This window comes from Electrophorus electricus, chromosome 7, assembly GCF_041902795.1.
Source record: "Electrophorus electricus isolate QZ-2024a chromosome 7, ASM4190279v1, whole genome shotgun sequence".
In the NCBI taxonomy this organism is placed as follows: Eukaryota; Metazoa; Chordata; class Actinopteri; order Gymnotiformes; family Gymnotidae; genus Electrophorus; species Electrophorus electricus.
Window position 1 is genome coordinate 30,470,119 of NC_137503.1, and position 26,331 is coordinate 30,496,449.

The 26,331-nt window shown below is 47.4% G+C and overlaps 1 protein-coding gene across 5 annotated transcripts in view; it reads left to right on the forward strand.

Moving 5' to 3' along the window:
- Nucleotides 1-26,331, forward strand: part of cdc42bpb (CDC42 binding protein kinase beta (DMPK-like)) — a 42,296-nt gene that overhangs the window by 6,711 nt on the left and 9,254 nt on the right. For 3 of the 5 annotated variants that reach the window (XR_014124483.1, XM_035524208.2, XM_081717287.1), the window contains exons 2-21: nt 6,928-7,019; nt 11,308-11,391; nt 12,119-12,214; nt 12,453-12,601; nt 13,744-13,837; nt 15,572-15,772; nt 16,648-16,896; nt 16,971-17,214; nt 17,438-17,551; nt 17,872-18,005; nt 18,994-19,236; nt 20,211-20,321; nt 20,951-21,189; nt 21,284-21,389; nt 21,524-21,648; nt 21,772-21,877; nt 24,035-24,183; nt 24,462-24,559; nt 24,892-24,971; nt 25,823-25,873. Coding sequence is in view for 4 of the 5 variants with exons in the window: in XM_035524208.2 (XP_035380101.1) it covers nt 6,928-7,019; nt 11,308-11,391; nt 12,119-12,214; nt 12,453-12,601; nt 13,744-13,837; nt 15,572-15,772; nt 16,648-16,896; nt 16,971-17,214; nt 17,438-17,551; nt 17,872-18,005; nt 18,994-19,236; nt 20,211-20,321; nt 20,951-21,189; nt 21,284-21,389; nt 21,524-21,648; nt 21,772-21,877; nt 24,035-24,183; nt 24,462-24,559; nt 24,892-24,971; nt 25,823-25,873 (2,765 nt within the window). In the remaining variant the exon portion in view is untranslated. The remainder of the gene's footprint in view (nt 1-6,927; nt 7,020-11,307; nt 11,392-12,118; nt 12,215-12,452; nt 12,602-13,743; nt 13,838-15,571; nt 15,773-16,647; nt 16,897-16,970; nt 17,215-17,437; nt 17,552-17,871; nt 18,006-18,993; nt 19,237-20,210; nt 20,322-20,950; nt 21,190-21,283; nt 21,390-21,523; nt 21,649-21,771; nt 21,878-24,034; nt 24,184-24,461; nt 24,560-24,891; nt 24,972-25,822; nt 25,874-26,331) is intronic. The other 2 variants (XM_081717286.1, XM_035524207.2) reach the window with 1 other exon arrangement.

The window sequence follows — 26,331 nt, forward strand, 5'->3', positions numbered from 1 at the left end:
TACTAAAACTAAACTACTGTGTGTGTGTGAGTGTGTTAGTTGAAATGTTACATTAGGGAGAGTCCAATTATAGATTCATAAAAGGCTATGATCACATGCTGGCTAAGTCAGTACATAGCTCTCATTTGTCTGCAAATTACACTTTGTGTCAGGATGTGCTGAGGTTTATTCTGATTACTGTTAGGGTCATCTGTTTCTTCCAGAAAAGGAAGCTACATTTAATATGAGGAAGAGAAGTGATTTGAACTGTTTAAGCATCTGTGGTGAGGCAACCTGCATTGCCCAGGCAGCTGATGCTATTGTGGGTCAGACCTCTGGCTGTAGTCATGCCCCACGTGTCAACCTTTAGTAATGATAAGATGGTTAGATTTGAGAACACAGCATGAAGGTAGTTTAAAGCAGGCAGATTCTTGCTTATCATACATACTTTAACACAAAATAGTTTAAACTGTTTATCTTAGATATGAAAGCCCTAAAAGTCTTTGTGGATGAGAAACAATGAATTAAGATCTTTTCCAGCTGGTGTGGTTGTTGAGGTAAATTACACTGCAGTGTAATGTATTAATGTTTTGTCTATGACATAGCAGTTTACTATAACCCATTTATAACCCACTCAAAAAGGAGCTCTGCCTTCAAATTTTTTGTTAGCCTCAGCAATTTTAGAACCAAATATCAAGATCTACTTAAATGTGGTTACACTTGGATTGAAAGTAAACAGTAATACCATAATTCACTCATGAATTGCTTAGTGATGCACTTAGAAAATGGCCACCACAGCCCTTGTGGATCTAATGTAAGTAGTCTGCATGTTGAAAAACTCCAGAAATTTCTAACAGGCTTTTATTGTCTGCCTGAATTTTGTGATTTCCTACACAGTCACAGCCTGTACATGTAGGTAAGGGTTAGCTGAGCATTCATGACACTCATGGCAAAATGCTTTTTAGGAGAGCCTCTGTGTCCTGTGACAGAAGAGACGAGCCTACCTCCGACTCCTCTTGCCCCGGGATGGCTTAGTCATTCCTCAGCCTACACACCAGCAACGTTATCCAATTTCCCATACAGAGCCCTCCAGGAAATACCTGGGAGCTGAGGATCGCTACTTGTCTTCTGTACCAGCACCACAACTCTGCCTCTCGCCACACACTGGACCTACCCATTCCTCTGTCCCCGCTCCTGCCTCTGCCAAAGCTCAGAGAAGCAGGGCAGGCCTCCAGCCTCGGGCCCACTGAGCTGCCCGTCAGACAGCCGGCCCAGCAGGGAGCTGCCGGTAAATGGCTTGTGTGGTGGGGGCTGGGGCAGCATGGCAGCTGGTTCAGGATAATAGATTAACCCTGGGCGGGGTCCTGATGCTTTTACCTCCTGTTAGCAGCCAAGTCACCCCCTCCCTCGTGCCCTACCAGCCTAAGTGCATACAGCAGGCTCCACGCACCATCCTTCTCGCACGGATGTCCCTATCAATGTTTAATAAGCCATTTTGTGCCTGTCAGCGCTATTTAATGCCAGAGCATATCATGTGGGCCTGCTTTATTGCAATTGTAGGGCTGTATTGCTCTGTGCTTTCGTAGTATTAAGTTATAATGGTCACAGTTCACATGTCTTGCTCATTGCTATATTGACTGGTAGTCATCTGCGCCTTTATGTCAGTTATGAGGCTGTTAAAGGAAATTGTTTTTAAATACTTCACATACACTTTTGCCCATTTAATTTACCTAGCTATAGTTTCATCACAATGTCCTCCCCAAGCGATGGCTTTTATGAACTTGATCTCATAAGAATACACTGTAATTGCTGTCTAGCCCTGATCCTTCGCATGATATTTGTTTCATTAGGAGTTTAGGAGTAAAATGCCCAGGGAGTTTTTTTCCTTGCCACTGTTGCCACTGGCTTGCTCATTAAGGATCTGCAGCCAAACATTTGGAAAACTGCTTTGTGACATGTTGTTAAAAGCACTATATAAATACATTTGAATTTGAATTGGAGGGCAGACTTTTTCTGTCATTGCAACTTCCCCCCTGAGGAGTGTTTTGATCATTCTGTAACTGCCATTCAGTTGTAGCGCAATGCCTGGCAGGGGCGTGCCAGCTTTAAGTGCACGTTAATTAGGCGCGGTGCTTCTCAGAAGCTTAGTAACCCCACCTTAGGGTAGGGACCTGAGTGGGCCACTCCCATACCTCACCACTAGTTCGAGCTTATGCTCGTGCTGTCACAGAACCAGAGAACGCAGAGCACGTATAATGGGACCAGTGCCAAGATAGTTAAGCAGTGAGGGTTGGAGACGGTCAGCTCATATGTTGGAGAATCGAACATGGCCCCTGATCTTCTGCTCCTGGGCTTTTCCAACAAGGTCGTGCTCCCATGCACTCAAGGCCTGATCAGGCTAAGCATAGCTGGCAGGTAGGACTGGTTTGGTGTTGAGCTGTCAGGGCAGGCTCCCATGTTTTCCCCTCTGTCTGAGGGGAGAATGGTAGTGCAAATGCTCCACCTCCTGTTGTGTGGAGAAGAGGAAATTACTTCCAGCATTTGCAGGTGTAGTCCTTTATTAATTGTTCCTCGGGTTCCTTTACTGACATTTCTTTCCTTTGGATTCTCATGGAAGTACTTTACCATTGTTGGAGTATGAAACGTACAGAAGGAGGAGTGTGTACCAGCTGTTTGATAAAGAGAGACGTCTGCCATGGATTGCCCAGTAAAACATTACTTGTGCAAAACTGTATACGAGGTCAGCCATTGGCAGGCCAAATGTGGGGGCGGGTTTTTGGTCAAGGTTGCTTAGCACACACAACAGATATGCAGCCCAATTGATCTGGAGGTGTTTGCGTTAAGTATGCTGTGATTGACTGGTGATTACTGATGACTGTGTTTTGGTTTCTCTGATTTGCATTTAAATGGCAATTCCTTAATTAAGCAGACGATCCAAATTTTTTTAAAGATTGTTCTTTCATCGTAATTATTGCCATGCCTGATCCCAAGTAAGCACCAGTTTTGGCAGCTGAAATGTGTCCTAGCTGTTTATGAGGAACACTTGAGCATGAACCTTTAGGGCTGTGCTCCCTGCCTCACACCCCGAGGGTACTGGCTGAACCCTCAGGTCTGTCTCACACTGCCAAAGACAGGCACATGCTTGGAATTCGAAAGGAATGTTTCATGAATAACATACTATTATCATTAGTGTGAGATGTATATGTTCCTTTTGTGAAGATTTTATTTATATTAAAGTGGAGTACAGAAATGAACTATTTTATGGCTACTTTTTGTAAATCAGACAGTGTGCTATGAAAAAAGGTTTACTGTTTGCCCTCTGTGCTTGCTCATTAGATTTTTAACAGTTTTGGAGAATCCCATTCAGCAAATAAATAAAACATGCATTACTAAGAAGAAGCAACATATAGAAGAGCTCTGGAGCTCAACATGGTCCTAGTGCTCATGGGGTTAGTACACTGCTGGATGTTACAGTGCAGATGGTCTTTATAGACCTCTGCAAGATGGCCACTGTCTTCTAGAGAATAACAGAGGTTCTTGTGATCCTTTTTGCATATTTGATGAATTCTCTTGAAATCAATTGGTGATTGGTGTGATGTTAAAAAAAAATTGTTTATGTATTTATTTATTAAAGAAGGTTCTAGAAATATTAATTTACCACATACTTTAACTGTGCAGTATTAAATATTATTTTAATGATCCTTACACATTCTCCCATTTTAGTGTGTCTTTTATATGCCTTTGTATGTCTCTTTTTTTTCTCCTTGCTGTCCTGTTATTGTTTGTGCTCTGTGACCACTAGCTGACACAAGCTCTTTTGGGACACTTGTGGCCATTGCCTTGCCCATAAACATTGTTTCAGCGCCAGCCATGGTGAGTGCCCTTGGTGCCCAAGGTTCTGACCCAGCGCTGATAGAAGAACAGTGTGGACCGTGTTGGCCGAGCTGACCATTTCCTCATCCCAAATGCCAGCTGTGCACAAAGCAGCCCTTCTCATTTCTCTGGTTTGCTAGTCTTAACTTGGCCACGTATGTATTTCACAGTACTGCTGTATTTTAAAGAGTGGGTGTGTCGGGCAGAACATTGAGCGCCATTCTCCTTTCTCTCTGTTCATCCATTTAGTGGCTCTGCTGTAATGGCCATCTCCCATCGCTGGCAGAAACTCATTTCAGACGGGCTTGCTGTTTGATTATATCTGCTTCTCCAATACTGCATTCACTGCCGACCAAATTGGTAGGAACAGACTTGTGTCCAGTCACTGGGGCAGGCTGAGGCAGAAAGATTACCCTTTTAGCACGGGAGGTTTGTCCTTAGCCTGACAGCCAAGGTAAATGGTGGTTCTCTCCTCAGCATTTATCCTGCATTAGGGAAAGGCATGGACACTGAACAGTTTAAAATTCTACAAACGTTGTTAATGTAATGATTAAAAAAATGAAACAACATAAGGGGTCTTGAACCATTACTTTATTCACATGAACACCTAATTAGGTTTGCCTAGCCATGAAAATCTAGCACCTAGTTCAGTGTTAAATGGATCGTGACCCATCACCCATGTTAAATAGTGTGGCATTTTGATTGTAAATGAGCCGTGGTCAATACTTGCAATGATTCGCAGCCTTTTGACCTTATGAGCAAAGGCTGTGTTATACCAAAGCAGCCCGTCCTGAGCACGGTCATTGGGCAGGCTAATGTGGGTCAGACCATGTATGAATAATGGAACAGTCCAGGTGACTGAGGCGAGGAGAGTGTCTGCTGTGCCAAGGGGAAGGCAAGAGAAATCTTTTCCATCCGAGGATGTTTGATTTGCTGTCCTTTTAGTCTGTTCATCCTCCGTACTCTGTGCACTTAAACACTGCTGGTCTCTGTCACCTTGAGGGCACTGCTTCCAGTAAAGAGGGGTCTTCACAGCTTAACACTTGACAAGCCTACACAGACTTCATCACTTTAGAGAAGAGAGAGAGGGAGTGTTTCAGAATGAAATCAATAGAAATCTTTTCAGCTGTCCATACATACAGACCCATACATATTAAGTCCCTTTTCATCTTTCTGGAGCACCGTTCGCATGACCCGGTTTCAGTCACAAGGGTTCGCTGTTTCTGATCACTTTTGTTTTTAAGTGTGTGTGTGTGTGTGTGTGTGTGTTTGTGTTTGAGTTTGATTCGCATTTTCAGCTTAGTTGCTAACGTTCCGAGCCTCAGTGTTGTCTTCACGTCCTGTTGAGTATGTACCGCACGTGCCCTGGCGTGATCCCGCGCTCCAGCCTGGCTGAGTGGGGCGCTGTTTCTGAGAGGCCGGAACGGCCGCAGCTGCCGTGACAAAAAATGAACCGCCGGGCTCCCGTGAGTGGCACGTGCTCAAGACAAGGTCACACAGCTCTGGTGTCGCGCCTTCGCACAGTGATTATTACTCTTGCGGCTGCTGGCTGCCACATTTCTCTGAAGTCTGTCCCCCGTGCAGCCTGGGCAGCTGGTGCTCTCATTTCAGACTGTATTCCTAATGGCTCCGATTGTGGGTGGTGGGAGTTTGCTGTAATTGAGAGGACAGGGCTCGGGCAAATAAAACAAATGCAGTGTTATTCAGGCTGAGAGGATTATCAGATTAAACATATGAAACCCCCCAGCAGTACTGAATATGAAGGCCTAGCCTTTGTCCTCAGAGAGGGGGGTGTTCACATTTTGCTCCTCCCCCAGTGTCTTTGTGTCATTGTCTCTTGATTGATTAGACATCGAAGAGCACAACAACAGCTGGTGATTGTGAATCACACGCACAAAAAAAGTGGCTGTTGCCAAGTTTGGACATGCCAGGTACTGTTCAGTAGTTAAGTGGGTTTTTTTTAATTTCTGTCTCTGTGCCATTGGCGTGGTGGCATGCTGCCCGGGCCCGGCGCCACCCGTGGCTGGTGCCCATGGGCTCCTTGGGTGGCCGTGGTCTGTGCAGCATGACTTGCTTCCAGTGTCCTGCTCTTCGCACAGAGCTGTGGAAGCAACAAGGTGTGGAGCATTAGTCATCATGTAAGGATGCGTCGCTATAAGAGTCTGTGTCTGGTGGCCGTAATCCTAGATTGTCTGTCTAACCCTCTGTGCTGATACGAATGCATTCTGTTTTGATTACGTTAGGTTTTTATAGCGTCTCTGTGTAAATATGGGCGGTGGAAATGAAGTAGTGTGGTGCTTTAAAAAGTAGTATAGTTTTCCTGTAAATAACAGAAATGGTAGTGTGCTTGGGGGTGATTCAGATGAGCGTTGTGCATGCAGTCAAACATCGCCCAGTGGTCTACCTCTCTAAATATGACTCTAGGTACACGGCCCCTGCGTCAGATCTGCTCACAAAAATGGATAAAGTCAGTCACACCCACCTCCAAAGGGTCAAGCCTGTCGGGCCTGGCTTGGCGATTAAAGCCTTAACGACAGTGAACGGCCTTTGTACGCGAGATGCACGTGTGCTCGTATGGTGAGGGCTCTGGTTGGCTTAGGGCTGCCAGGTCCCCTGCTGCCTCTCGTAAAAGAGCAGGGAGGAACACGGAGAGATGGGATGAAGTCCACATTGTTTGGCTTCCTTACTCTGGATAGTTTTTTGATGGACCTCATAAGAACTCCAAACATTCTGTTTGAATTCATGTTCCATGCACCCTCTTTTTTATTTCTGAATGAAGCGATTCCAACCATTATTGCTATGGACATTAAGATTGCTTGTGTTAAGCTTTTATTTGGAGTCTTAAGGACAATGCAGTGAGAGTATAATGAGAGTCCACAGCACATCTGAATAAAAAAATTGTGTAGCATGTTACGATATTTTCAAGTGGTGGCGTACAACTTGGCAAACTGGTTGTGTACATCTTTGCAAACAATTTGTGCTGTTATTTGAAAAATAGCATGTTTACTGATTTGATGTGGTGATTACTATATTATCTCTCTCTCTCTCTCGCTCTCTCGTTTGCTCTCTCTGCAGTGAAGCCGTTCACCACCACAGTGAAGGAGATGCGTCTTCACCGGGATGACTTCGAGATGCTCAAAGTTATAGGCAGGGGTGCTTTTGGAGAGGTGAGTCGAACTGAGTTCTCCCCCATGCAGCCCATGCCCAGAGCCACACGCCTCTCCAGCCAGACCGCTTCCGAAGAGCAGGAAACCTCTGAAAGTCTGAAAATGCTCTCTCCCCTCACAGCACGGCCCTGCCTCACAAGGTTTTGGTGTTCCCAAGTTTTTTCATGAGCCATGTCAAAATTCTGCTGCATCAAGTTCATTAGACAGTGCCAACATATCCAATGAAAACTGCATTATCGGCAAAGCGGCAAATGGCTTAACTCTCCCTCAAGCCCCTTATCTGCAGGCCCAAGCTCGTTCCTTCCTCTCCACCTCCTTCCCCTTCGTTCTTGCTCCCCGGGGGCCCGGCCTCACGTTGCTGTTTTTGGGCCGGGGCAGATCTGGGTGTTGGAGATGGATCATTTGTTTTAACTGTGGAATGTGCTGCTCAAGTGCCTTCCGTGCTGGCCCAGCCCGGCCTGGCCCGCTCAGTCCACGCACGCAGCGGACGCACACGCTCTCTGCGCTTTGATTCGTGGATGCATAGACCAGTCTAACGCACTACCCTTCTCTCAGATTACCCCTTCTGTGTCTTGTGTATTTTCCTACCTTTTGTGCAAATATTCTTTAAAAAAGAAAACATAGAGAAATAGATTAGATTCAATATAGATTTAAAGTTGCCTTGTGGTAAGTCAATTAATTTCCCAGTTTTTCTTGCAACACAGTTGTACTTCGGTGATCTGGTGATGGTATTAATTTTAAAACTAAAGCTCAGAACTCGTTATCCCAATTCATGGGGCTAACATGGTTAACAGGAAAGGAATTGCTTTCCTTACATAAAAAACTCCTGTGCTCCCACTGTTGAGTTGAATTACGTTTCTTTAAACACTTGTCCAGGGGAACAGTAGCCTCAGTCTGGATGGAGCAGGGTGGTGGAGCATGCAGTGGATGGGGATTTTATTGCTGGGCATCATGCCTGCTATGTGTTGCAGTATATATTGGTGGAGCTTGATGTAATCATTGTTTGCTGTTATCAGGTCTCACAGATGTTTCATGCATGGAATCCTCTTATACGAACATACCCCATTGTCGTATGTGTGTCTGTGTGTGTCGTGTTTGAGGGGTAGAGGATAGTGGAGGTTTGTTGATTCAGAACACTAAGCACCCCATTTTACAATGCAGGAAGGAATGCCAGTAGTGACAGGAAGCGGGGCAGGACGCCAAAGCTTCCCGGAAAGCATCCGGAAATCGAGACCGTCTCATAGGAGATACTCTTACAAAAATAGTGTTTCCCTTCATACACTATGTAAAGTCTGCGTAGGATTCACGCCAACAACTCGACCTCCTCGGCCGTATGGCCTTTCCCTGCGTTAGGATGTAGTTCATTGGATTTTTAAGAGCCGTGTCTAAGTTTGTTAATAGTAGACATTTATATTACTCTTTACTGCTGGTAGAGTAAATATAATGTAATATGTAATTGTGTATGAGTATCGGTATACTGATGGCAAAAAGAAAATGATTCAAAGACATACAAAAATAGTACCAAAACAGCCAAGGTGTGTTGTTCAGCCAGGATACATAAGCTTTTTGGGTTTTTTGGTTTTTTGGTTTTTTTTTCCCTGCAAGCTTTTTTTTCCCTGCAAGCTCTGTTACTTAAAACTGAGTGTGTGTGCATGTGTGTGTGAGGCATCACTTTTGAATGTGGCGCATTGCTTCGTTTGTTCCCACTCCCAGGAGTTTCCTCTAGACCAAACGCTGCAGGATGCATTTCCAGATAAGTCAATGCATTTCCTGTTTATGATTTATGGCCATAGGCCCCCCACCCCACCCTTCATCCCAGTGAATGCCTGCCGTGTGTGTGTGTGTGTGTGTGTGTGTGTGTGTGTGTGTGTGTGTGTGTGTGTGTGTGTGTGTGTGTGTGTGTGTGTGTGTGTGTGTGTGTGTGTGTGTGTGTGTGTGTGTGTGTGTGTGTGTGTCGGGGGGGCGAGATTGCTGCCTGACCGGCCTTTATGGTACACAAGGTTCCACAGGCAGAGCTGCGCTCTTCAGCAGCTGCCAAAATGTCCACTCCCTCTGCCTCCCCTGAAACCTGTTCTGAATAGCTCCACACTTGAGCCGAGTGAGGAACAGAGAGAGAAATGCAGAGGCTGACTTGCAGAGAGAGAGACTGAAAACAGGCTAGGCCTAACATCCCTAGCAAAACTGAGTAGTGTTTTGCTCCAAGTGTTTGGTTAGCGGCGCAATGAGAAAATATTTGCAGCTTTGTGGAGGTTTGACAAATTTCATGCTAACTTGGATTTCTGAAGGCGAGCTAGAGCCAAGTTATGATTGATTGTGATCTTTCAGGAGCTTTGCCTAACCAGCGTTGCATGACCTGCATTAAAGCCCACAAGTGAAGCTTTAAATTGCCAGGATTGCTGCACTAATGCTTGTGGAGATTTGACTGTTCATTTAGTTTTATTATGGCTTTGTCATGCCTTGTGTAGTTAATCATTTAAATGGCTGACACAATCACTTCCCTTTAAAGGTGGTATTAACACCTGTCAGACAGGCTGAAAGGAGGAGTGGAGCGTATTCCAGTCCTTAGGTAATTTCACAACGCTTGCATTGTGGCTGCTTTGTTCAGTGAATCACTTATCACTACATGATAAGGTTGATGTTCACACTGGGCCCAAACCCCAGCACAGAGATCTCTGCTGTGTGCTCACTGTGTGTGAATGACCCCTAGGACTACTGGTCTTGCGTTCCTTATCTGCTTCTGTGTGCGTGCATTCAGCACAAGTTTCTTTCTTCTCGGTGAAGGCTCATCTGCTTGGCTCCGTACTGCAGAGGTGCCGTATCCCCCTCACTCTTGCATGTGAGCCCGTTCTCTGTGTTGCTCAATGAAGTCTCGAGTCAACTGCAGCGTTTCTGCCCCCAGGCAGTCGAGGCGCGTGCGATCTCGGCCTGACATGAGAGTGCGCCAGTAATTCGTCCAATCATGCGGCGGCATGATGAGACGCTAGGCCCCCCGCCCTTCCTACGCGAGACTCCCCGCCTTTTCCAATCGGGTCAGGCCGACTGCCTGTGTGTGTTGAAATCTGTGTCTAAAAAAGGCGAGATGGAAGGAGACCAAAAGAGACACTCAGGGAGGAGGAATCGAGAGGGTTCAGAGTGTGCCGAGTTGGTTGGTTTTTGTAATGAGGTCACTTATCTGCTGTGCTGAACAGTCTGTCTGATAAGGAGCTTTGTGTTTGATTGAGCCTCTGTTTTAGGCTGGGTTTTATTTAGTGTGTACCTTTCACATACCTTTCCCCTGACTTCTTCTTTACTGTGTTTCAACCTGTTTGGGGGGTGTGTGCACGTATGTTTATTTGCGCGTGAATGTGTTCATCATGGATTCTTTCTGAGTGTTTACCCATGGTGCACAAGTCACAGTTTGCCCTTGCATTCTTTGCTGAGGCAACATTTATGGCTGTGGTCAGGCATGTGAGTGTGTTACCCCACTTGCTGTGGGTAAACACATTCTGTAGTGTCTGCTGAACACTGAGACCGGGTACATAGAAACACCACTGTAAACCAACGTGCAGGACCCTTGCAAACTGCTTGTGAACAGATTGCACCATGGTGGAGGTCAACCCAAACCAATGTTCTTATCAAAAACAAATATCACTATATAACAACATCATCTTCATATTTTGCCAGATATATGCTATGAATTTAGTTTTCAGCGGTGATTCTTGCTTAGCACCAGTTCCTGCTTGTCAGTAATCTGTATCCTTAGCAACCAGTGCTTGTTTGGTTTGTTGATTTCGATTTACCAATATCACCATGCTGTCACCCATAGCATTCATTCCTAATCGCCCTTTGTGACATGCCCTCGTCGTCCAGGCAGGGTGTGTTCCTGTCTCTCGCTCTTGCATTCTGTCTTGTGCTATCGCTGTTTCTCTCTCTCTCTCTCCACCCCAAGCGAATGGTCTTTGTGACATCCCTCCACTCCCTGTCCCTTCCTGTCTTACGCTGAGCTCTCTGGAGAGGAAGACCTTAGTCACCTTTACGCACACTCATTGTGCTGTCCATTTCCTCCGTTTCAAGTCAACTACTGACATTATCTGTCTCCGACATTCCCTGTTCAGAAGCATCAAAATTCAGAATCTCTTTTGAAAGTAGCGCTTTCCCCAAAGGCTGTAGGGAAAAGTAGGGCAACTGTAAATAAAATGAATAAATTACGAAAAAACACGCTGAATGATCTGTTTCACTAAAAACTTTGTTTTTAATTGCATGTTTAATGTGTGCTGCTAATCCTCTTCCGACCCAACTCTTTGTCTAGGTCGCCGTGGTGAAGATGAAAAACACAGAGCGGGTTTATGCCATGAAGATTCTGAACAAATGGGAGATGCTGAAGCGGGCTGAGGTACACCTCCTTCCTCTTGCTCATTCTCACATGCCGCCTTGGTCACTCATGCCGACCTCCTGAACTCGTCCTGACCTTCTCTTGCCCTTTACCACGCTATCTCCTGGAATCCTGCCTTATTATGCGTTTTTGGTCCAGCCTTTAAACTAGCTGATGCCTTCCACTCAGTCCCAAATCGTGCCTCTTGCTGTGGGCCCAGTGAATGGAGTCATACTTGACCAGGGAAGTCTTTGGTGGAGATGGGGGCCATTTGCTTGGTCTGCTCCATTTTGACCCAGTTTCAGTGCAATCAGCTCAGACGTTGGCTGTAGATCTCACCGAGCCCCACGTCAAGAAAGCTTTTCTCTATGTAGCTGGTCACTAATCCCAGCCCAAGCACTACTGCGCCCCAGTCATAATTACATCACCATCGGAAAATAAGGGAACGCCCCAATTCTGAACATTGACAGTGCCTGTGCTTTTTTTAATTGTGAAGGTGACTGAGATTAAACTTACATTGTTCATGAATGGGAGACATCAGGTGCGGTTATGAGTGGTTTAACGTCTACAATAACAGGGAAAGCAGTGGGCTTTAGACGTACGTCTCTGATGATGGCAGTGGAAATTTTCTAAACTCATGCAAGTGTATTTGGAGCAAAGCTGATAAAGTCTCTCAGTGGGTGGAGAGACGGGTGGGAACAGTGACAGCTCTGTGGTCTGTAGCAACGATGCCTTGGTGTCTGTGCAGACGGCCTGTTTCAGAGAGGAGAGGGATGTTCTGGTGAATGGAGACTGCCAGTGGATCACCACCCTGCATTACGCCTTCCAGGATGACAACTACCTGGTAAACATCTCCATCTGTGCTCACAATTATTAGCAATTGCAGTCATGCTTTAACCACTGCAAAAAGCTCTTACATTATCATTTAAGTCGCCACTCTAGTGCAGCTGTTGCCTTCGACAGTGTGATGACCTGCATCTGATACTGACGAATATCACAGTGCTGTGCAAGCCATGATTTATGTATCAAACAAAGTCTTTAGCACGTGTGGCGAGGTGGAGTAAGAGTGTTGTGCTCTGCAGTACCTGGTGATGGACTACTATGTAGGCGGAGATCTGCTGACGCTTCTCAGCAAGTTTGAAGACCGGCTGCCTGAGGACATGGCCAAGTTCTATGTGGCAGAGATGGTGCTTGCCATTCACTCGATCCACCAGCAGCACTATGTGCACAGGTGAGGGGAGTGTGTGTCTGCGCGTGTGTATGTGCATGTGCATGTGCACATGCCTCCCTGTGTGCACACACTTATCTGTGCATGTGCGCCTGTGTGTGCGTGTGAGGTAGAGCGCAAACAAAAGAGAGAATGAGCACTTAAATTTGTGAAAAGGCAGATCAGTTGCTTGTAAAACCGGTTTGCTTGAGCTAAAGACCTTAAAGTCAGGCCCTGTGTCCTGCTCCTGACTGACTGTGTGCATGTATGTATGTATGTATGTATGTATGTATCTATGTGTGTACGCGTGTGTGCGTGCTCATGCGCAGAAATAAATTGGTGCATTTTTGTGCACTCGTATACTTGTCCCTTGCCCACAGAATATCTCTAACACCTCCACCAAAAAATGAAATGACCACAGATGGTGCCGGTGTGTGGAGGCAGAGAGGCCTCTTCCTTGCAGCGCCCCCCAGTGGTGATGGCCTGTTCTCAGCCCCGTTTTCCTGCCTGCTCCGATGGGGCCCGCTTACCATAGCTCACCTCTGACACAGCTAATGCTGTGTTCCTAGAGCTGGAGACAACAGCCAGCCAAAACCAGCCCTTTTTGTGAACTCCTCCTGCTATCACATTTCAGGGCATGACGGGTGGAGCACAAGCGGTCACGGAGGTCTTATTGTACACTGCCATTACAGGATTTCCTGCTGGCAAAATTGTGTGTGTGTGTTTAGGTGTGGATGATGGTGATTGTGCGCATGCGTATGGACACTTTTGTGTGTGTGTGTGCATGCGCGCAGGCATGTACGTCACGAATGTTGACACAATGTTTTCATCCTGGCCCTGTTGTGCCCAGTGTGGAGCCAGCGCTGTGAAACAGAGGGCATAGTGTGTGTGGCCCTGGTCCAGCTGAGAGGCAATGAGAGGTGGAGGGGGTGAACAATGCCAGGCTGTTGAGCGGCACGGGTTGGCATGGACATGCAATCGTGGGGGGGGGCTTGCGTCATCACATGGATGTGCCTTCAAGACTAGATCACCCCTTACAAAGTCAGCTTTAATACAGTAAAGGGAGTTTTAGTGCTGAAAACCTGGTGTCCTTTTCCTGACTTGGGCAGTGGGTCTGCTTTCTGCTGCAGTGGACCTCTTGGTACCTCCCTCTGTCTCATTTTCAGGGACATAAAGCCCGATAACGTGCTGCTCGACATGAACGGCCACATCCGCCTCGCTGACTTCGGTTCCTGCCTGAGGATGATGCAAGATGGCACGGTGAGCGAACTGGCAGCCGCCGCACCCGATCAGAACTTAATATTCCAGGGGTGATCCCATCGTCCCGCCCCCTTTGTTCCTCTAAAGCAAGACCCTGGGGCCTTTCGTCATCCGTTCAGCAGGTGACGTGCGTGTGGGAGTGGCGAATGCGGTCCTGTGGCCTCTTCCTCTGTGCCCCTGACAGTGATGGAGCTGCTTTCGCTCCTTGCTCTGACCCCTGGCGCATCATTTGGGGGTGTTTGTGTGTGCTCGGCTCCTGTCAGCTATCCCAGTTCACAGCTCCGCCATTCATGTTGAATTTGTAACCACAAGCTACGGCCACAAATCACAACCGTAAAAAGCTTTAAAAAAGCTTTAGTACTGTTAACATAGTAACTTTTTAAATACCTCAAGTTTTTTACGCATTTTATCTCCTTTGACTGTTTGCGCTCATGATTAGTTGTTGAGGTTGCGGTTGGATTGTACTAGGGTGATTTGGATTGCATAAACTGTGATTGGATCAGGTTCATAGTTTCTTCTCATACATTATCGCTGTGGTTACAGTGAGATAAGGTTTCGTCACAGCAGGTCACATGATTCTGTCATCACTGGCGTTCTAAGTAAACTCGCGTACGCGTCCCACATTCCTCCGCCTTTCCTCACGCTCTCGTTGGCTCATCGCAGTTGTGCTCTGGCGAACCAACCTCATGAAGACTCATTGTTTATTTTCTTAAAGCACAAACGCGAGGAAGGCTTGTGTTTCCCAGCTAACTGTAATGTACGTGTTTGCCTATCAAGCCTGAGGCAGAGTGACTGTAGCATAACACCACGGGCAGAAGGCTGGCAGCAGGCCACGCAGAGAGGTGAGAGGACAGGCAGAATCAGCCCCACCACACACACCCAAACAACCCCCTTAACCAGGCCTGGAGCAGGCCGCTCGTGCGGGGCGGTGTCGGGCACGCATGCACACACGCGCCAGCCTCCCTCCCCGCCGGACCCCTTCAGGCTCCGCTAAGCTTTCCTGGGACTAAGCTTTCTCACTTGCCTGGGAACTTTACTTTGTTGTTATTGGCGAGCGTTCTTGCTTTGATTCTCATAACTGGCGAGCCCGTGATCCTGCGAATGCTGGTTATGAAGAACTGCGGCTTTGTTTTTGTGGGGTGGAGTAAAGCTGCCTACCTGACCAAGGACACAAGTGGCTTGCTTATGTAAATAATCCCCCTTTCCTTTTAGGCTGTAAATGGATTCCCTTTTGCTAGATACTTCAACCTGTTCATTAAAGGCTGATGTATGATACGTGAAGCCCTCTTGTTTTGATCTGTGCTGTCTTTCACTCTGTGACCTTTACAGATGTCACTCTTTTGCAGCCACTGAAAGTTCAGTTGACCATCACCCAGCATGAGGCCAGTGTTAAGTCCCAGCTAAAGTAGGCCGTGTGAGGGTGTATTGGGTGCTAGGCACTTCCCATTACTGTATTTTATGGCATAGTTGTTTTCCCAGCCCTTGTATGACTTCACTATTATTTGAGCTTCCTGTGTTTTCTCAGCTGTTTTCAATTGGGCTATCAGCTCAGACATTATTTCTTGTCCCAGAAATTTTCTCTTGATTTATTATGATAACTATTTAATATTGTGTTTTGTTTTATGGCTGTTCACACTGTGTCCAAAAAACCCCCAAAACATTTTATGCCCTTTTTGGCTTGCTTTCACCTGTGTTATGATTGTACGTGTGATTGGCTCTGCTGCCGGCGTACAGGTCCAGTCTTCAGTAGCGGTGGGAACCCCAGACTACATCTCGCCTGAGATCCTGCAGGCCATGGAGGACGGCATGGGCAAGTATGGACCTGAGTGCGACTGGTGGTCTCTCGGCGTGTGTATGTACGAGATGCTCTACGGGGAGACGCCCTTCTACGCAGAGTCTCTGGTCGAGACCTATGGCAAGATCATGAACCATGAGGTGAGCACAGTTGAGGGCACAGAATATTTTTAGCTAGAGCAGTACTGCATCTGACATCCTTCAGTGACTACAGCATTCTTATACCTGTTTGTTTAGCTAAGCTGTTACTTGAAATGAAACATGTAGTTTGGTGTACCTTTTATTGTTTACTTTGGTAAACATTGCTTTTTTTTTTTTTTTTTAGGATCAGTAGTTCAAGATTAAGTTAGCCCATTACCATTAGTTTAGCTAGTCGTCAGAGAGAAACACAGATTTCAGTCTTTTCTTTAGACATAAATGTGAAGGTTATTCATGCGTTATAGGGTGGAGCATTTTAGCGTTTTTTGTTTTGACCTTAATATAAGTGCTTTGCAGCCCGTTTATTCTGTGCATGCAGTTTGTCTTAACGTTTTAATCCTGGGACTTCAGCTTGCACTAGCAGTCAGTGGCTGGGTTTTGCATGAGCCTGATCGCGAGTGCTCTGCACACGCTGCTGAACCTCTCTGAGTGCGAGTGTGGACCAACTGAAGACTAAACAAGAGCCATGCAAAGCACACAATATTTACTAATTTCCCAAAATAGTTTATACCCATATCTGATTCATTGTTATTGATGGAAATAACAATTTTTTTTCCTGAAATAATCCATGTCTGGACTCATGTAGGTCTAGTTGCTGCCAGATGTGTTACCCTTTTGATTTACAACCAATAGCATCTGTAACAAAATCTAATAGGGTATTTTTATTCACCCTTGGTAAATGAGGTGAATAACACACACACACACACACACACACACACACACACACACACACACACACACAGAGAGAAAATGAATTATTCTGAGCAGCAGGGGAAGGCTTGCCAGCCTGAAGCATCCCTCTCCTCCGTCAATCCCAGGAGCGCTTCCAGTTCCCATCCCACATCACGGATGTGTCGGAGGAGGCCAAACACCTGATCCAGCGGCTCATCTGCAGCCGGGAACGACGGCTCGGCCAGAATGGCATAGACGAGTTCCGGAAGCATCCCTTCTTCTCTGGCATCGACTGGGAGAACATCCGCTGCACTGAGGCTCCCTACATCCCCGACGTCAGCTCTCCCTCCGACACGTCCAATTTCGACGTGGACGACGACGTCCTGAAAAACCCGGTGAGTCTCTGCCTATCCCTGCGCCTGTGACTTTATTCTCACAGATCTTTGACCTCTGCGTCCTCTCTGTGCAGGACATCGCTCCTCCCGTTTCTCACACCGGCTTCACCGGCCAGCACCTTCCCTTCGTGGGCTTCACCTACACCACTGAGAGCTGCTTCTCCGACCGGGGCCGCCTGCGACTGGCCGCACTGGCTGACGGAGGCTCGGGGCAGGAGGTGAGGCGGGACGATGACGGGGGTCTACCGCTGGAGGCCTTCGAGAGGAGGATCCGCTCCCTGGAGCAGGAGAAACAGGAGCTCAGCCGCAAACTGCAGGGTAATGACACACAGGCCCGCCTCAGTCACCTGCCCAGGTTTAGAGAGGACTCCAAAATATCTAAAACCTTTCTAGAAACGGCTAACTGATAAAAAACTACTAGAAAATCTCAGGAGGTCAGTACTAGTTTTGTCTTAGTTAAGGTCACGTTTAAGTCTATGCAGTGGCTTACTTGTTGCTATGCCGGTTCACATGTAATAATTCTCTGCATCTCTTTGCCCAGAGTCCACCCAGGCTGCTCAGTCTCTACACGGCCGTGGGGCAGGCACACTGGGTCGCGACAAAGAGATTAAAAAGCTCAACGAAGAGATTGATCGCCTCAAGAAGAAACTGGCAGGTGAGTGCATCCAGCCTACCCACCCTGCTAGCAGCATCATGAAGTTCAGCAAGGTCACTTGTAAGCTGTCACACATGTTTTCCACCCATGACTAAAGAGCTTGATGTCTGCGTTGTTCATCAAGGAAGCAGTCGGTCTGGGAAGATGTGTGAATGAATCATTATTCTGAGTGTTGATGAATCATTATTCTGAGTGTAACATCACTGCATCAGGATTGTTGTTATTATTATTTTGGCTGTGTTACAAGGCCATCGGGGAAGGATGTGTTTTGAGCATTCATTCATGTTTGTACTCACCCCACTGGTGCGTCTTCCTCTCAGACTCCGATAGACTGGAACACCAGCTGGAAGAGGCGGTTACCCTGCGCCAGGACTACGAGAGCTCCTCCACCAAGCTCAAGGCCCTGGACAAGCAGGTCAAAGCCTTGCGGCAGGAAAAGGAGGACATCCATAAGGTAGTGGTGCTGTGAGCCCAGGCCCAAGCAACACGTACAAAGGGGAGAAAGACCTTTTTCCGAGCTTTCTAAATGACATTTTACAAAATGCCATGACCCAGAGAGAGGGGTTGTGAATGAGCACTAGCTGCACTGATGAGCGAGTGGGACTAGCTGTGTGTGTTCAGGCCCGGCCCACTCTACCACGGTGGTGTTTAGTCTGTGACGCATGTGGCTTGCGGTCCGCCACGCAGCAGTCTGAGCCCAGGCACGATGAGGCACTCCCTGCAGTCTCTGTTCCACCCGGAGCCCCCTGGCCCCTCCTTCACCCTAATCTCGACCTTTTGACTCATTCCATCAGTGTTTATACACACTGGACCCCTTCATCACGTTTAATGCTATCATTCCACACTTAGTCAGGGGCAGGACTCCACCGTCCCATCGCATTTCTGCCTAATTGGATTTGTCCTGCTCTTCCACTCGAGAGGTGACCCACCCTGAGCTTTCTCTGGCTCCCCTGATGAAGTGGTCCATAGCTGTCTGCGCAGTTCTGATAGATGGCTCTGCCTCAATCTGTATCAACAGCGAAACGCCATTGTTTCTGTAGGATGCATAGGAGCCCCTTGTCCTCGACAGCAAACCCACAGCACTGGGTAATATAGTCATTAGCTGTAGCACGTCCTTCTCTTTTAGTGCCGAGGTCCCAATTCTCTTGGCGATTTCTATTTCTCACTCGGCCTCCTTTTCAGTTGTGTCTCTGAAGCAGCCCGAGCTGCTTTGCCTCCTTCTCTCACTCTTCCTTTCTCACTTTTCTCACACGCACATCTGTCTCTACGATCCTCTCTTGTTCTGCTCCTTTCGCTGTCCTAGCTTTTTCTCAATCGGTTTTGCCACCACTTTCCCGCTTCATCGTTCTTATTTTCTGCTGACATCTCTTTCACTCCGTCTCGTGTTCTCTCTCTCTCTCTCTCTCTCTCTCTCTCTCTCTCTCTCATGCCCACGCTACCAGCAACTGGTGGAGTCTCTGGAGCGGCTGAAGTCCCAGACAAAGGAGTTGAAGGACGCCCACCAGCAGCGGCGACTGGCCATGCAGGAGTTCTCGGAACTGAACGAGCGCATGGCCGAGCTGCGCTCGCAGAAGCAGCGCCTGTCGCGCCAGCTCCGCGACAAGGAAGAGGAGATGGATGTGGTCATGCACAAGATGGACGCCATGCGTCAGGACATCCGCAAGACCGAGAAGGCCCGCAAAGAGGTGAGCGTGCGTGCGTGCGTGCGGAGAGGTGTTAATTCGTGACTTCCTTGCCCTCTGGCTTTACAGAAAGATTGCGTGCGTCTTTTATGCTCTAGAGTAAACTGAGTTGGCTGTAAGTTGTTCAGCAGGGTATTTGGGAGGGGAGTGAGTTGTCTCTGTTTGGCAGTGCCAGCATGCTCTTGCCCACATTTCAGCCCGGCTCGCCCCAGGACCTGACGCGTGCACTGCCAGCCCCCAGCAGAGCCCGGAATACCCGACATTTTTGGAGTTCCTTAGTGACACCACAGAAGCGCTGGGAGAAAGTGGAGCTGGGCCTTGCCTGATCTCAGCAGGCTCTGATCTCCAGGGGCGATAACAGGAATGTCTCAGCCCCCCCCCCCCCTTAACTGCAGGCCTCCATACGAACCCCCCCGCCCTGGGCGGACCTGCATGGCTAAGCAGAGCCAGATGGACGGCCGTGCCTGCCCCGGTGCAGCGGGGAGTGGGAGAGTCCGTGCGCACTCAGCCTTCCCAGCCACACAGCACACAGCCTGCCCTTAATTTACCATTACTTCTCCTCCCCCCGAAGAAAGTGTATCTGTCTTTTTGTTCATCAGCCTGTGTCTCATTCAGTATTTCTCTGTCTCTCTCACATGCACCTACGCACACATGCGCGTGCACACACACACACACAGATGTTTTTTTTTTTTTTTTTAATGGACAGGATTAAAGTAGTATTTTATGCATGGTGTCAGTGTTTGGCTAAGGCATGAAGCAGACAAAACTCTGCTACCTAGAGACATATGGCTCCATGAGATCAATATGTTAGGTGAAACCCCCTGGAGTATCGTATTTCTGCAGCAGAATGTCGTTTAGGGAGTGCAGTCGAAAATGGGCCAAGAGAAAGAATGTACATCTATCTCTAGCTGTGCAAGTGAGCGACACGCATGAATCATTTGGTCCGTTCATCGTGTGTGCATGTGTGTGTATTGTAGCTTGAAGCTCAACTGGAAGATGCTCGCGGGGAGGCTTCAAAGGAGCGGAAGCTGCGTGAGCACAGTGAAGTGTACTCCAAACAACTGGAGGGCGAGCTGGAGACATTCAAGGTCAGAGGTCGCCCAAATGCTTTCTCCTCCCTCCCCTCTGACCGATCCCAACCATAGTCCTACATTCTGCCCCAGTTCCTTCCTGTTTCTCTTCCGTACCTCCCCGTCTGGGTCTGCGTACCTGTCTTTAGATGGCTGGCTCTACTCGTGCTGCCCTGTGCCCCCAACCCCCCAGTCCATCATCTCTGTCTTTCTCTGTATCCATGGTGCTCTCCTCCAGACGAAGGGATATCCTGTCAGGTTATTTTTAGCCCTGTTGTTCCTGTTATGTTGTCTGTTATTGCTGTTGGCATGGGTCTGAGGTGCACAGCTGGATTAAAGAGCGCAGATCTGCTACTGATCTTCTCTTGTGTCCTGTGTTTTCACTTTGCCTTCCTCATTTGTTCACCTTTTCCCTCTTTTTAAACATCACAAACTAATCTTCCGTTCTCTCTCTCTCACACTCACTCACTCTTACCTCCCCCTCTGTGTCTGTCTCTCTCTCTTTCTCTCACTCACTCACTCACTCACTCACCACTCACTCACTGTTACACCCCCCCGTCTCTCTCTCTCTCTCTCGCGCGCGCACGCGCGCTCTCTCTCTCGCTCTCATACTCACTCACACTCACACACACTCTTCTCTGTAACAGGGCAGCGGTCGATCCTTGGGCGTGAGTGTGGTGACCCAGCAGGAGCTGACCAAGGCCAAGTCTGAGCTAGATAAGAAGATGCTGTTCTACGAGGAGGAGCTGGTGAGGCGTGAGGCCTGCCACAACACTGAGCTGAAGAACCTGCGCAAGGAGCTGCATGACTCAGAGAGCCAGCACCTCTCCATGAACAAGGAGCTGCTCATCCTCAGGGACAAGCTGGAGAAGGCCAAGAGGGAACGGTACGCTAACGGCCGCGCATACGCCCATCAAGGCCACCAAGGCGTATGTAAATGCCATCACGCGCTCAGGCTTAGCTCTGTGTCCGTTCGACAGGCAAACGGAGATGGACGAGGCGTTGGGCGCTCTAAGGGAGAAATATGAACGTGAGCGTAACCTGCTGTCTGAGGAGAACCGCAAGCTGACCTCAGAAACGGACAGGGTAAGAACCCAGCTGACTGGGCCATCGCGTGGAGTGCGAGGAGCAAGGGGGTGGGCGGGTGGTGGGTGTCCCTGGAGGAATCTAAGCTAACGCTAAGCTTCAACCTTTGACCTCTGGCATCTCTTCCTCTTCAGCTGTGCACATTTGTGGACAAACTGACCGCCCAGAACAGACAACTAGAAGATGAGCTGCAGGACCTCACCTCCAAGAAGGAGAGCGTGGCCCACTGGGAGGCGCAGATTGCCGAGATCATACAGTGGTCAGCAAGCCAGCCCTGCTAAAGCAGGACACTTTTACTGTAGCCCAACCTTTATACCTGCAGCACATCTACAGTGTGCAGAGTGCTGTGGTGAAAGTAAGTGTGTGTGTGTCTGGTCTGCAGGGTGAGCGATGAGAAGGATGCTCGTGGCTACCTGCAAGCTCTGGCCTCCAAGATGAACGAGGAGCTGGAGTCCCTGCGCAGCTCCAGCCTCGGATCCAGACACCTGGTACGGGCCCTTCACCTCTCCTCACCTCGCGTGTGTACTGAAGCGCCGTGCTCTTCTTCTTCAGGGGACATTGCACTATATTCAGCCTCACTGCAACTCAGTATGCTTGTCTCACCGGTTCTTCTGGATTTCAGATGATATTGTGTGCCAGGCTCATTTTGTACTGCACACTCAGCTCCAGAACTTGCTTAAAGTTAATGGGGTCAGATGGACACAAGCCCTTCTGACCACTCTTGCTGCCTCCCTCATTCTTTTCCTGTTGTTCTCTCTCTCCCTGACACACACACACACACACACACACACACACACACACACACACACACACACACCAACTCCTTTGAGTCATAGCACAGTAACGGTGTGGTGCTGATATAATTAAAAGCGGTCTAACTATGTTCTCCTCAGTGCCTAAAAATAGCAGCTCTAATGGAAGGTGATTGAATGGAAGTGGCATGTTGCTGTTGTAGGTGAAGAAGGAGGGCACATTTGCTTTAACATCCTTCACTAACGAGGTTAAGGACAAGTAACGGGAAAGGGAGAACCATCGGTGCACAGTGCAAATGCTGTCTGTTATCTTTCTGACCCTTGGACAAAAGCTTAGTCCCAGAAGATGTTGGTCCCAAACTCGATGTTTGTCTTCCTAGGGCTAACTAGCTTAATAATAGCTTAATAATAACACGCTCTGCCCTTGACCTTAACTATCCAAACAGTCTAGGTCACATACTTTTGTTCTGTTAGAAGGGTGAATTCTCTAAGGAAAGCTGCACATTTATGAGGAGGCTGGCCATTCTCCCGTATCGTTCCTCTTTGAGAATGTGACACGTCGGTGAAGCACTTTTTTCTTACCCGTTACCCTAGTACGGGTCTGGAACGAGCACCCCCACCCAGAAGTCTTTGGTGGCTCCTGGGAGCTCAAAGCGGGTGAGTGCATCCATCAAACCTCCAGTCAGTGTGCTCCAGAAAGAGGAAAGGATTGCTCTCATGGCTGTTATTCATCTGTCCGTGGTTCCCCTCGAACGTTAAGCATATTTCCTCCAATTATGCCTGTTTTTTGTTGTTGTTCAGAGAAGCACGAGGGGCAGATGAATGTCTGCTTTCCATTGCTTATTCCAGATGCTCTGGGATCAGTATGTGTCCTACTCATTCTCAGCAATGTCATCATTTTACTGATATCAGATCAGCTGGGCTCAGCTGACATTAATGGGGTGATTAAGTTTCAAAAAAGCACCTGCAGCAATCCTTTAATTGCGGTGTACCTTCTGTAGTCTTTGAATTACAAGTTGAGATTAGTAGATTAAATTCGGTGGTTGGAAGCAGAATGAGCACAGATGAGGGCGACAGTTGGGAAAGTCCCTGCTGTGTGCGCTGTAACGTGAGCCCGATTACTCCTGTCTGTAATGGCCGGGTAAGAGCTCTTCACCATTCACTGCTTTCCATCAGCTAAGAGGCTGTGCTAGAAGCTTCTGCTCACCTACAGAATACCAGTCGAACAATACGTTAGAGAAATGTAGCTCTCTCCTCTGATTTCCACTCCTCTTCCCATGTCTCTCACTTTCGCTCCTCCCCTTGGTCTCTTGTCATTCCCCCCCCCCCCCCCACATAATGCAACTTCCCACTGAAATTGTTCTCCAGCATTTGAAATCTGTATATTTTAATAGTTATGGTCGAGTAGTTATCCTACCATTGGTCTCTTTGCTCTTCATGCATGTTGCTTTATGCTTACATTGTTCAGTCTTTGATATGACTCTCTTCTCCTTTGTGAAAACTAGAATTGTCTGAAAACTGCTGTATATGTATTACTCTGTACTACATTATTCGGGATTGTTAACATTGCTTGCTTTAATTTTTAGGGGGGGAAGAAAACTTTTTTTTTTTGTCTGCTTCAGGGACTGTAAAGAATTTTGCTATGAGACTATTGGTGTCTTTCTTCAAATGGACAATTTGACAATGAAATTTACCATGACTGATTCAGAATACTAAAAAAATGAACATAAGATGATTGTGCAATCACGTTAACCTCATCCACAAAGATGGGGACACAGTTTGGGAATCGTCATGTCTCCACACATTTACATTTATGGCAACCTTCTGATTAGTAGTCAGGTACCTTAACCACTGAGCTGCCACTGCCCTAACACCCATCTCCTTGGGGCCCAGGATCCTCTGTGGAAGTTGCGCCGCAGTCAGAAGGTGGACATGTCTGCCCGATTGGAGCTGCAGTCTGCTCTGGAGGCAGAGATCCGAGCCAAGACTCTGGTCCAGGAGGAGATGCGAAAGATCAAGGCTGCCAACATCTCCTTCGAAAGGTTGGTGCTTTTAGCCGTTCTGTTTCTGAAGTGAGGGTCCCGCGCGAGATTCACTGCCCCTCCGAGCCCTGCCTCCGACCATTGACAGGCAGATGGAGAAAACAGAAGTAGAACACAGGAACTACATCCTGGGTCACTTGCAGGGAAAAAAAACAAAAACATGATTTGGTTGAGGTTAATGAAAACATTTCCCCTAGAGTTGAGGAATCTTTTTTACCATTGTAGTCCTTTGACTTTGGCTTTATGACTGTTACCGGACATCCATATTTCTCATGCAGCAAACTGAAGGACACGGAGGCAAGGAATCGGGAGCTGGAGGAACAGCTGGAGGGCCTGAAGAAAGATCTGGAGGAGAGCCGTACGCGCTCAGACAGAGGTGAGCATGCAGCACAGATGCCACTTTAAAGCCAAAAAGTCTTTCTCCACAGAATAATGTGAAGAGATTGAGATTAATAATATGCTGTGGAATGGTTTGTACTACAGTGAAGGAACATTTTGGGAATATTCAGCATTTTACTATATTGTGTACTTTACCATAAAGTATGCGTTTTACTTCATGTAAAAATAGAATATTATATATTGTCTTGTGTTTGCAGTGTATATACTGTTTACAGATTTATTTATTTATTTTATTTTTGGGGGATGAGTCTCATTTTTCAACAGAGTGAATGTCTTTAAGATTATGGCTTTTATTTTCTGCTGCTTCAGGTTTAAAACTCCCAGACTTCCAGGACTCCATCTTTGAGTACTTCAACACCTCTCCCCTGGCCCATGACCTGGCGTTCAGGGTGAGGTTTCCTCCTTACTCGCCTCTATCAGCTTCTGCCTTATCCAGCTGTAACATGCTCTTTTCTCTTTGTCATTACTGAAATGACCTCCACCCACCTGGCTTTGCTGCCATTAATAAAGCACCAAATATCCGGAAATGGGGTGTTTTCCGAAATGCATGGAAATTCCCATTAAATAACTGAATGCTTATATAGATCAAGAAGAGATTGAACTGTGCACTTGCGCTGGTTAAAGACTAGCAGGCACTGACCCTTGAATCAAATGGATTACAGTGTTCCATTATCAGTTCATCAGTGCAATTTGAAAGCCAGCTTGCGAAACTGTGATAAGTGATATGTGATAAGATGCTTCCTGCTCTCCTCTGCTAGAACAATCCAAGCTCTGGCTGTATTCAGTTTTCAGCCATGTGCTGTCAGACAGCCTGCACTGAAGCAGCAGCTAGTAATCAAGGACCAGGTCAAGGGTCTATGGCAGAAAGAGAGAACCTGAAGTCGACAGTGACCATAAAACTGTGCTTCCCAACCAATGCTTTCACCTGCTCTGATGATTGCTTAGTAAGAGAGCTGGGGCAACATGGAAAGATGATTACAGGTGCAAGTGTGCCGCGCGTTTACGCTTTAGAGCGCTCGAGCTGTAGCTTTTTAAGGAGCTGCAATTTGTGGGAAGAAACTTCATGGGCTACATGTTGTAGGGGGAGAGATCTATCTGGGTTACATTTCCATTCATCAGGCTGTGACTTTGAAACCTTATGTTTTCACGCTGACAAGAAGCAGAAGCAAGGTGAGTGTCGGCTACACCGGGGAAAAGCTGTATGACCTATCATTTTATTTTTGTCCCTTCCCCGAAAAAGGACTCTGTCTCTTCCTCATCCGCGTCTTCACTGCTAGCATTTTGGGAAGAAGTAAGTTGGCTGTTTAGAGCTCCCCATCACCCCCTGTCCTACCCCATGGTAACCTTTAACCCCCGTGGGAGAGGAGCCGTCAGCAGACGAAACATGTGAGATGTGCCCGCATTCTTGCTATGGACGGTGCTCTTCATCACCAAAGATCAGCTTAACAGTTTAAATGGGATGAGCCTTCCAGCTCAAATTTGGATTCGTCTTACTTACCTTTTTTTAAATTTTTTTTTCTGAAAGGCTCTGGTGTAACGGAAGATGCTTAAACCAAATTTTTATCAGGAGGAGGGATGAAGGGATTTTAAACATTTTTGTTTTGGATTTATAGTTTTAGTAGCCTAGTGCATGTAAGCCATCATTGGAACATCTTTTTGTCTGCTGACGAAGTTCTCCTGCCATCATTTGCCCAATTCCAGATTCCCTCAAAGCTAATTCTAAGTGGTAAAGGTTAGCAAGCCAACGTG